Raw genomic sequence first — 11472 nt, forward strand, 5'->3', positions numbered from 1 at the left:
AATAATATTATTTTTTCAAATTATTATCACTATCGATATGTCAATATCTATATCATATGTGTGTCTTTGTCTATTCATCTTAACTCTCAAATAAATACTTATATGTATTTCACCAGAAACATTTGTTTGGGCATAAAAAATTAGACACACACAAATAAATAAAAAATTAAAAATAAAATTGTCACATCAAATCATATTACTTTAATCATTTTTTTCTTTATTTTTTTATGTTTTATGTAAATGTGTCTAACAAATCATATTTATGCTTAAAAGAATAGCTCATATTTCAATGTAGAAGAAGACTTGTATAGACACAAATCCAAACAATATTTATTTTTGTGAGTGTGTCTAACACCGCCTATCAAAGCATATTTCTTCGGAGGATATGGATTTGAATTCTCTCCAATTTTTTCTCATTTTTCTTAATTTAAGGGTTGATAAATTACAAAGAATAAAAAGAAGAGAAAATCAACCTTTGGATTACGAAAAAGCAAAGAAAACATGATGGAAAATTGGAGAGAATCCAAATTCAATACGATACTATAATTGTTTGTTTTCGTGTCAGCTACTTAGCTACCTACCCAATTTCCACCAACCCCCAAATTCTAGTCCATCAAAGTTGACCAAATACATCACAAACCAAACACAAATAGCTACAAAATCTAAGCTAATAGAATCATATCTCAAAAATCACATTTCTTAGCTACAAATTTCATTTTCAAGCTCTAATAACAAAAAAGAAAAATGGCTCCTGCAAATGAAGAAGAAGAAGTGAGACTATTAGGAAAATGGCCAAGTCCATTTAGCAACAGAGTAGTTCTTGCTTTAAAACTCAAAGGTGTTGAATACAAATACTCAGAAGAAAATCTAGCTAATAAAAGTGATGATCTTCTTAAATACAACCCTGTTTATAAGAAGGTACCTGTTCTTGTTCACAATGGAAATCCAATAGCTGAGTCTCTTGTCATTCTTGAATATATAGATGATACATGGACAAATAATTCATTTTTGTCCCAAGATCCTTATGAGAGAGCTTTGGCTCGGTTTTGGTCTAAGACTCTTGATGACAAGGTTAGTATTTTGTTGGATTCTTTAATATTAATGTTTTAGATTATTATTTGCAATGCAATAACCATAATTATGGTAGAAAATTAGCAATAAAGTAGTGATGAGAGAGTTGCTAATTGTGAATCTCTTCAAGAAAAATAAGAGCACGTTTGGATTCACTTTTAGGAAAGCTTAAAGTGATGATCAAGACTTAAAATAGATTTTAGTATGTTTGTGGTGTTACTTTATTGGAATTGATTTTGTCTTCAAACTTGATTTTAACATGAAATTAGGATGTGTAGTTTTTGTCGCGGAACTGTTGGAGTTAAGTGTGAGTGGTTAGTCCAATCTGCTATATATGAATGAATTTAATGTTGGATATATAAAAGAGTTGACACATATTCCAATGTCTTAAGGTTTTGAGGGTTTTGAGTGGGTTGCGGTGGTGTCTCTCTCGTAGTCTTGAAGCATTGACTTATTGTTATTCTCGGTGCTTGATGTTGACTAATGACTAGTATATCTCTTTGTCAATTGGGGATTAGTCATATTAAAGGTTCAAATGGCCTAAACAATGAAATATCATGTGACACTTAGGGAGGTCAACTGGTCAAGAACTCTAACCACAGAGGCAAATACTAAATTGGATCCTCTATAGTCAACGTTACAAAGCCGGTGGTAGAGGATCCGAGTTTGAAAAATCCAAATTGTGTGGTTTTATTTCCAATCACGAAATCGATGCATAGGTCTAAAAAACCTTGGCATTGCTCTTGCAATGTTAGTTGTGGACTGCAACTTAGAACTGTTGGCTAAGGTTTCAATATGTCGTCATAGTTACAGTTGCATCATAATCTTTAAGTCAAAATGTGGTTAAAGTTTCATAATCGCGATCACATTGTTGTCACATAAACATAAAAAGTCCTGACGTTTCCAAATTGTATGTGAAGAATAATGAGATGATAGGGTCATTTAGCAAGTGTACTAAATTAGTCGTCAAGTAATAATTGTATGAGACGAATTCTAACTGATTCTAACTATCTTAACAATTTGCATAAGATTTTTAAATTTTCTATCGTTGGATAGATTTTGCCTGCAATATGGAATGCATGCTGGAGCGACGAAAAAGGGCGCGAGAAAGCTGTGGAGGAAGCCTTGGAAGCTCTAAACATACTAGAGAATGAAATCAAAGACAAGAAATTCTTTGGTGGAGAAACCATAGGACTTGTTGATATTGCTGCAAATTTCATTGGTTATTGGGTTGAAATATTACAAGAAATTGCAGGATTGGAGTTACTTACCGTTGAAAAATTCCCAAAGGTATTTAAATGGAGTCAAGAATTTATCAATCACCCTGTTATCAAGGAAGGGTTACCTCCTAGAGATGAATTATTTGCTTTTTTCAAGGCTTCTGCTTCAAAAAAGTAGAGCCAACTTTAGTGGTAGGTTTCATAATTTTCCTTCAAAATAATCATGTTGTAATGAGTTATAATTTGTTACTGATTTGAGTTGTAATCCAAAAACTAGTTGTTCTTTTCTAATGCTTGATTTTCAATTTTGTTGAACCAAAACAAGAACTTGCCTAATTGTGTTTTTTTCCCTATGCGATATATTGAGAATGGATTCTCGGCTAATGCTTTGGTGGACCAAGTAGTCCACCGTGGACAAGTGATTTATCGAATATGAATTTTACGAAATTCACTGTTGGATTGAAAGTTTATATCGTATAGATCATTCATAAATTTTTTAAAATTTTTTGAAAATCATTTGATATGTTATTGAGACCCATCAAGATTTACGTTATTTAATATAAACCGTTAATCTTGATGTGTCTCAATAACATATCAAATGATTTTCAATTTTTCTAAATTTTTCTATGGATGATCTATATGATATAAACTTTCAATCCAACGGCGGATTTTGTAAAATTCGTATTTATTATAATGTTATTCATGACCGGTCCACCATAGACCACTTGATGAAGTGGTTCATATTAGAATTTACCTGGATTCTCTCCGTTACTTGAGAAAAATAGTAGAATTTTAACCATTGATTTGTGAGAAGAGAGAAAAGAAAAAGAGAGAAAAAAGTGAATTAAAAGGTAGATATTGAAAAAATTGAGGAAATTGAGGAAAATAAAATTGAGAGAATCCATTCTCGAATATATTTATTAGTACAAGAGAATCAAAAATTGTATAACTTATTTTTTTGGGACATAAATCACCTTTTAAAAATGAGTGAATGGTTATTTTAGTCTCTAAAATTGAATGAGCAAGACAATTTGGTTTTTGAATTTTATAAATCTAAACATTTGATCCCACCCTCTAACCTTCAATTTTGATGGCAGGTACCGTTTAGCATGATCCTTCATTAATCATGAAGTGGCAACCACATCAAATTTTAATTTTTGTAAAAACTACTTAAATCTTATCTTATTATATTAGATATGGTTAAGTTCCAATCACATTTGATCCCCTCTTCGTCTAACAACCTTCAATTTAGATGACATGATATGGAAATTCATTACAGTAAAGGATAAAATGATAGAACTAAAATTTTGAATAAAATTCTTTCTTTTCTTTTTTTTTACGCAGAATAAAATTCGTATAATACCAAAATCATTTTTTTCTTCAATTTTACTTGAATGGCTTAACTACATATTTGGTCCCTTACGTTTATTTTAAGTTTCAATTTGGTCCTTTACATTTAAAAAGTATCAATTTGGTCCCTTACGTTTATTTTAGGTTTCAAGTTAGTCATTTCCGTTAGTTTTGTCATTAACACCGTTTGAACAGTACACGTGTCAGTGTGTCCAAGTGTCACGTGTCTGTCCACATATGCAAATTGGCTGCCACATGTGACAAAATTGATGAAAAGAACTAACTTGAAACCTAAAATAAACATAAAGGACCAAATTGATATTTTTTAAACGTAAGGGATCAAATTAAAATCTAAAATAAACGTAAGGGACCAAATATGTAATTAAGCTAATGATTTTCTTTTTATATGCGAACATGCCATTAGTAATTGACACACTTTTCAAAAACATTTAATGATTCGTTTGTTATTGAGGTCACTATTTTTTATTTTTCATGACTAGTGAGGTCACTTAATACACATGAAGACGTGGTGAATTCTGTATCACAAACCTTACCTAACTCATGTAAGACTATATATCAAACTTATATTTCCACTCCTAAAAGAGTCCCAACCCAAAGAGAAAAAATCACATACACATTTGTAAATTAAGAGCTTAGAATTTCTAAATTTTGTAATGGCCAAAGTTGAAGGAGAAGTTCAATTGTTAGGTGTAGGAGGAAGCCCATTTGCTAGAAGGGTGCAAATTGCTCTAAAATTGAAGGGTATTGAATACACTTACATTGAAGAAAATTTAAGGAACAAAAGTGATCTTCTTCTTAAGTACAACCCTATTCACAAGAAGGTGCCTGTTTTAGTTCACAATGGGAAACCCATAGTTGAGTCTCTTGTGATCCTTGAATACATTGATGAAACATGGGAGAATTATCCAATTTTTCCTCAACAACCTTATGAGAAAGCATTGGCTCGATTTTGGTCTAGGTTCATTGATGACAAGGTAAGTCACAAATTTATTTTACTTTAGTTTAATTATAGGACCAGGATTCCATGCATTCGATTTTTGGGTGCAGTCGTGTAGCCATTTCATTTATAGCCGTCCGATAAAGATCGGACGGTTATGATTTAAAATTATATATGTTAACTGAATTTATTTAAACCGTCTGATTGTGTTCGGACAGCTATAAATCAACTGTATTGAAATTTTGACTGCACATGATCCATTTCCTTAATTATAAGATGTGTTCGGAGGTCTTATTAAAAATTGTTTTCACTACGAATCAAATTCGAATTCTCAAATAATTTGTCGCAGATGAAGCTCATTTAGCACTTTAGACTAATGTGTAGGTTGAATGCAAGGTTATCAAAACCGGATCGGTCAGTCGGACCGTGAACCGGTCATGAAAACGGTTCGGTTATCAGCAAAAACCGGATAGGAAACCAACCGGCAAAAAAGCGCGTGAACCGGGTTGAACCGGCGAACCGGACGGCACGGTCCAAGCGGTTCTGCAGATTTTTTTTTTAAAACAGGGCAAAACGACGTTGTTTTATCTTTTTTTAAAAAAAAAACAAAAAAATCTGAAACAAAACAACACGGATGTTATCAATTGATGTTGTCAATTAACTTTTTATCGTAGGAATTAATTTTTTTGAAGGCAGGATGTTGTCAATTGATGTTTTGGTGCTATTTTGTGTTTTTTAATTTAGGCTCTGTTTGGTAAAAATAAGTCATAAGCTAGCTGATAGCTGATAAGCTAGCTTATAGCTGATAGCTGATAAGCTAGCTTATAGCTGATAGCTGATAGCTGGTAGCTTATAGCTGAAAAGTTAGTAGAATAAAATTTAAGTGTTTGGCAAATTTAGCTGTTGTAAGTACAAAATGACATAAAAATACATGGTTAGTGGGTAGTTTTTTTTTTGTAAGTGTTAGTGAGTAGTTATTATAATTTTTAAAAAATAAATAAATAAAATTAATGAGGGTAAATATGGAATAAAATGAAAAAACTATAAGCTATAAGCTCATACGCTACTTGAAATAGCATCTCAAAAAATGCTATAAGCTAGTTAGAGAAGCTCATTACCAAACACTTCACATTTTTTTTCAAACAAGCTTATAAGCTAGTTCAATAAGCTATAAGTTAGCTTATTGGACTTACCAAACAGTGCCTTAGTTTATTATATAATTTCTAATTTGGTTTGAATTATAAATTTTATTTTATTTTGACTTGTGATATTTTATCTTTTTAATGTGTGAAATTGTGAAATATTGAGTAATTATTCATATATTTTTATTTATATATTAATTAAAATATATACTCCGGTTGAACCCGGTCCGATCAATTGAACCTTAAATCGATGAGCTCGTCAGTTCGATGATCGGTCCGATTCTGACAATCTTGGTCGAATGTATCATTTCTTCCATACTAGTATAATTAGTAGGGCTGACCTGACACGTTAGGATAAATTAGGAGCCTTAATTAAGGTGAATTTAATGATAAGGTATTTTTAAAACCTATGATAGTATTTTAATAAAATTCTATATTTTTTATTTTATTTTCACAGGTATTTAGAATATAAAACCATTTTATTTTTAATTAATGTAATCGACTTGTTCAATATTTATTTTTTAGAGGTTCAGACATTTCAGATCTTAGCTGTGACATGGAATATATGAACATTATTATTTAGAGGGGTCTCATGACACCTTTTGTTATTATTCTAAAAGATCTCGCCATTAAATTGAGATTGCATGAGTTAGAAACATTTAAATCTTTATTAAAATAGACTTTTAAGTTTGGCCGACAAAAATTAACAATTTTAGTTTTCTAGCTTAACGAAGGTTCTGGGTTCGATCATTAGTTTGAACATGTAGCAGTGTTCAAAAATTTATGAAGTGTTTGTCACTCATTTGAGTCTTACAAAACTCGATAGATTAGTCTCTACAGTTCCGCGTAGAGGATTCACGATTTAGGCACACAAAAAAAGTGAAATAGGATTTAATTAGTATGGTTGTGAATATAAATATAAAAATTCAATCATAGGATTTTAAAAATACCTTATCATTAAATTCACCTTAATTAAAAAAGTGAAATAGGATTTAATTAGTATGGTTGTGAAATAGGATTTTTATATATAAATTCAATCATACATCATTGAGAGATAATATAAAAATTTACTATCAATGAATTGGTTCAAGTTGTAAACGTTTTATGCCCCTTAAGCAGGTAGTTGGGGTTTAATTCCTAGATCCTTCGTATAGAAAAAGTTATGTTGGAACGAAAATTAGTCATCGCTAACGGCGGTAAAAATTTAGTAATTATATATGATAATCCAAAAAAAATATATAAAAACTAATCATGGTGAAATATAATGAAATTCACTTCAATTCTTATACCTAATTTGAATTACATCCATCATCATAAACTTTTTTCTTCTATAAATGTAGATCCTGCCAGCAATATCAAAGGCTGCATGGACAGTGAACAAAGAAGAACGTGAGAAAGGCATTGAAGAATCATTGCAAGCTCTACAATTTCTTGAGAATGAACTCAAGCACAAATTCTTTGGTGGAGAAAGTATTGGCATTGTGGATATTGCTGCTTCTTACTTAGCTTTCTGGCTCCCTGTGGTTGAAGAAGCTGTAGAATTGAAGTTGCTTACCAGTGACAAGTTTCCAAAGCTTCATAAATGGAGTCAAGAATTCATCAATCATCCTATTGTGAAAGAGAATCTTCCTCCTAAACAAGGACTCTTAGGATTTTTCAAATCTCGGTATGCAGCGATTAGCGCTGCTTCGAAATAGACGGATTGTAAGAGTCAATGGTGACCCGTAATAAATAAAAGTAGACGTGACTGCACGGTGCAGCACGCTACAGAGCCGTTAGATTAAGAGGGTGAAATAGGTTAGTCTTAGATGAAAAAGGATTGCATGTTGTAAATGTGTTAATGCAGTAATCATTATCGACTGTCTGATCAAAAAGTAATGGTTGAGATCAAAACTGTTGAAATTACACTGATCAATCAGAACCGTTTGATTGCTTGACAGTCGAGATTGCTTACTGCGTGTAACTGTGTGAAGTAATCAATCCAGATTTGTCTTAGACTAATCCTAGAAATAAGAGAAGTTTTAACAAAATGCAGAGTTTTCTCATTTTAGTTTAGAATATTACTATTTGAGCAGTATTTTGAATTCTATTATCACTTATGTAGACAAATTTGATATTTATAATTAGCTCAAGTATCCTATTTTGTATGGTCATTAGCATAAGAGTTATGAGTGAATCAAATATAAAATCTTTGTGTGCAATCACTAAGTCACTCTTTACTTTGATTTAATGTTTGAAATCTGCATCTTTGAGCGTGTTTGATCTCGATGAACCATTCGATCTCGGTGAAACAGTCATGAGTCCCCTAACTGAGTGAATGTGTGCACTTAGTTATGCTTGTAGTCTCCAGTGGACTCCAATGTGAATATGTTAGGATTTTTAAACTTTTCTCAAACCATATATCAGAATCAGCATATGCTCACATGGCTCCACCATGTGCATAAGCATTGTAACTTTGCCAAAACATGTGCATTTATATGGGGTGAGCAATAAAACTTTGGAGTCCTAAAATGATTCTCCAATTACATTATTGATTCAATAAAGTCAACCAAATATATAGTCTTAAATTCATAATATATATAAATATATAATCTCACATGATGAAACGGAAGATGATTAAATAGAGCTCAAGTACAATGCAACAAACAGATCATTCCAAATTTAAATGCAATCACAAATTCATCATCTTTAATTCTTTACTTGCTGCTGCTGCTATTATCCTTCACAATAGTCACAGGGCATGGAGCATTGGTCATCACAAAGTTGCTTACACTTCCCAATAGTATCCTGTTTTTTCAATTTGTAAAATCACAATCAGAGATATGTTTATAAGATTCAAGTTTCAATAAGATCAGACAGAAAAATCCATCACAACAAATGTATGATGAATTAGTAGTTTACTCATCACGATGTTTTACAAACCGAACCGAACATCAGACCAGTAAGGTCTCAAAGTCATAGTTCAATTGCTATAAACCACTCAAAACATGCAAAACCGCGGTCAAACCGCTCAAATTATTGAACCATATACAACTTTGGTTTAAGGTTTAATCAGTTTGATGATCTGGTATGATTCGGTTTTTAAAACATGGTTCATAGGATTAAAACAATGCAATGAAAGGGTGAAACAAATATCTCTGCCAATATATTGAGATTTATTTAAAGGATTTATTTTGCCTAATAGACGCAGACGCTCTTTCGTATGCATCGATTTGAAATTGAGTACCTCAACATATGATTAAGAGACCTGAGATATCTACCAACAGCATCATGTCATTAAAATATATATCTTTTGATTGAGAAAATATATGAATACAACAACAATTGATGAAGTGACTACGTCACACAGGTACAGATATCAACTGTCAGTTCTCAATGAATAACTGAGATCATTTAAACCTAATTTTATTATTGTGTAATCAGAGTTCCCCTAGGACAAATCATTCCCAAGTATCCGAGTTCGATTCCAAATGAGAACAATTCTTAGTCAGGTTTTACTTATCTCGCTGCCGAACTCTGATTAGCGGGACCTCTGCGAACCAGAAGGTTAATACAAAAAAAAAAGTCACCTGATCTCGAATTAAAAATCGAGATTGTTTACTGTGTCAAAACTGCACGGAGTTACTATTGCAGGGAATTCTGATCAAATTCTATAAAGCCTAATCTTTGGTATTAAACTCACCAACTTGCAGACCAAAACAAACCCCACATCATTTAATTCATTCTCTATAAACATCACTTTAGAATAATATATGATTGATTGATTGATGATGAAAGGTGCCCAAAATCATTAAAAACAGGATTAAGAAATTAGGGTATAAAAAAAATGAACCTTTGAATTGTGCTGAGACCCCTGCTTCCCATAACAAGAGAATCCAGCTTCAGATCTTCAACAGCATCCAAAAGTTTCTCTCTTGCATCACCCCAATACACTTTTGTAACAATATTCACCTAAAAATTCATTTTTTTATCAATTATCATTATTACACAAAATCAATTGAAACTCCAAAATAATCTTTGTCTGAGTGCATGTTTGAAATGAAATCTCATTGGATTTGTCAAAATCAAATCAAGTCACGTGATTTTGCAAAAGCTACCAGAGATGAATGTTTGGTATCACTTGTAGCTTCAACAAAATCACATCAAAAGCTACCCTCTATGCATGTTTGTATCACTTGTAGCTTCAACAAAATCACGGTGTCAGCGCGGTTTTGTTTGTTTATACCACTCTGACACTAATGTAGTTTTTGCAAAATCAGAGTTGCTTGCAGTAATTCAGTCAAACTCACGACAGATCCAAACATGCATTAAATTGAAATGCAAAAAATATTGTGGAAAGAGAAAAGAAAAAAAAAAAACCTCTTTTTGTCTGGAAACAGTGTCAAGCAAATCAAGAACCTCAATATCAATTTGAACACCATACTTTTTCATTATCTCAGGTTCTCTGAACTCCTTCAATGGAATTAGAGCTTCACACACAAAAATTAAAATTAAAAACATAAGATCATATATTATATTAGACTATATAAGATCAGATCAGAAAATAAATTAAAAAAGACACAATAAGATAACTAAAATTAATGAAATAATTAAGAAAAAATAATGATACTTACGAGAACCAGATTGAGCCCAAAGCTGGTTACGAGATTCATCAAGAGAATCATGGCTGATGTGGATGATGTAAATGTTGTCACCTTTATCAGCTAAATTATCAAGTGCCCATTTGAGAGCATTCTTGCTGCTCTTGGAGAAATCCAAAGCTACACCAATAGTTCTATCTTTTGCCATTTTTGTGAATGAGGAAAGGTTGAGAGTTGAAGAAGAAGAAGAAGAAGAAATAATGTTGACAAAGGAGTATATATATTGCAAAAAGCCAAAAAAAAAAAAAAAAAAAATGTGCCCACACACTATTGACAAGGATACAGATAGAGTCAAGGAAAAGTAAAAGTGTAAAAAAAAAAATTTTGATCAAATTTTATGAGATCGTTTTTTTTTATCAACTTTTAGTAAAAAATTTACGTGTGGTTTGTGCAAAATTCTTTATTTTGAAAATTTTAAAAATCAGAATTTGTTTTTATTTTGAGTTTTTAAAATTATAATTAATTTCATTTGTGATGTGTTTTTTTAGGTATATCTAGTTTTATCTTTTGTCATTTTATTATCGTATTGTGACGTTGCGTTGTTAATCATTTTGACGTGGCATTGTTTTACTTTTTTATTTTGGTGTAGTTTTTATTTCGTTCAGGTTAATAGATTAAATTTGATTTGTTCATATTCGATCAATAATTTTGACTTCGTTAATATTACAGATTTGGATGTATGAATATTTTGGACACTTCAATTTCAACATATTTGTAAATTTAATCACATTTATAAGTATTTTATCGTTATATGCTATATGGATGTTCTAACCTTGTTCATAGGAGTCTTAAAAAAAAAGCTTGTTCATATATTCTACCAATTTAATTGAATGAAAATTGGTTTTTGTCCAAAAAAAAGACTCTATCTATTTGATTGCTTAACAAAAACAAAAATTGTTTTTTTGGTACATAACAAAAACAAAAATTGTAGTATAATTAAGTGGTAGGACTAACAATAATTCTAAGGTCGCAATTATCCTCTAGTCGCACTTGGTTTTATCCACGCTAAATGTCAACATCCCCATTAGAGATGTACATGAAGTAAGTCGTATTTATCAAAGGGATGTATATATAACGGTAAATACTATTAT

At 31.3% G+C, this 11472-nt stretch overlaps 3 protein-coding genes across 3 annotated transcripts; 2 read left to right on the plus strand and 1 right to left on the minus strand.

The window, feature by feature from the left end:
• Positions 1-571: 571 nt before the first annotated feature.
• LOC123919516 (probable glutathione S-transferase) lies at positions 572-2612 on the plus strand. The gene is made up of 2 exons (XM_045971435.1): positions 572-1071; positions 2128-2612. Exons 1-2 carry the CDS (start codon positions 745-747, stop codon positions 2467-2469), a joined length of 669 nt encoding a protein of 222 aa, XP_045827391.1. The 5' UTR covers positions 572-744; the 3' UTR covers positions 2470-2612.
• A 1619-nt stretch (positions 2613-4231) lies between these two features.
• Positions 4232-7888, plus strand: LOC123919518 (probable glutathione S-transferase). Its single transcript, XM_045971436.1, has 2 exons — positions 4232-4636; positions 7082-7888. Exons 1-2 carry the CDS (start codon positions 4316-4318, stop codon positions 7436-7438), a joined length of 678 nt encoding a protein of 225 aa, XP_045827392.1. The 5' UTR covers positions 4232-4315; the 3' UTR covers positions 7439-7888.
• Positions 7889-8224: 336 nt separating this feature from the next.
• Positions 8225-10589, minus strand: LOC123919519 (universal stress protein PHOS32). Its single transcript, XM_045971437.1, has 4 exons — positions 10355-10589; positions 10101-10210; positions 9574-9692; positions 8225-8528 (listed from the first exon to the last, which is right to left on the minus strand). Exons 1-4 carry the CDS (start codon positions 10527-10529, stop codon positions 8438-8440), a joined length of 495 nt encoding a protein of 164 aa, XP_045827393.1. The 5' UTR covers positions 10530-10589; the 3' UTR covers positions 8225-8437.
• Positions 10590-11472: the final 883 nt, after the last annotated feature.

This window comes from Trifolium pratense, linkage group LG4, assembly GCF_020283565.1.
Source record: "Trifolium pratense cultivar HEN17-A07 linkage group LG4, ARS_RC_1.1, whole genome shotgun sequence".
Classification (NCBI taxonomy): Eukaryota; Viridiplantae; Streptophyta; class Magnoliopsida; order Fabales; family Fabaceae; genus Trifolium; species Trifolium pratense.

Bases quoted from the DNA above. Each gene is read 5' to 3' on its own strand.
- LOC123919516 (XM_045971435.1), top strand. From the start codon at position 745: ATGGCTCCTGCAAATGAAGAAGAAGAAGTGAGACTATTAGGAAAATGG. The intron at 1,072-2,127 runs GTTAGTATTTTG...ATCGTTGGATAG, and splicing joins CTAAGACTCTTGATGACAAG to ATTTTGCCTGCAATATGGAA.
- LOC123919519 (XM_045971437.1), bottom strand. From the start codon at position 10,529: ATGGCAAAAGATAGAACTATTGGTGTAGCTTTGGATTTCTCCAAGAGC. The intron at 10,211-10,354 runs GTAAGTATCATT...TTGTGTGTGAAG, and splicing joins TTGGGCTCAATCTGGTTCTC to CTCTAATTCCATTGAAGGAG. The intron at 9,693-10,100 runs GTTTTTTTTTTT...ATGAATTTTTAG, and splicing joins CTGTTTCCAGACAAAAAGAG to GTGAATATTGTTACAAAAGT.
- LOC123919518 (XM_045971436.1), top strand. From the start codon at position 4,316: ATGGCCAAAGTTGAAGGAGAAGTTCAATTGTTAGGTGTAGGAGGAAGC. The intron at 4,637-7,081 runs GTAAGTCACAAA...CTATAAATGTAG, and splicing joins CTAGGTTCATTGATGACAAG to ATCCTGCCAGCAATATCAAA.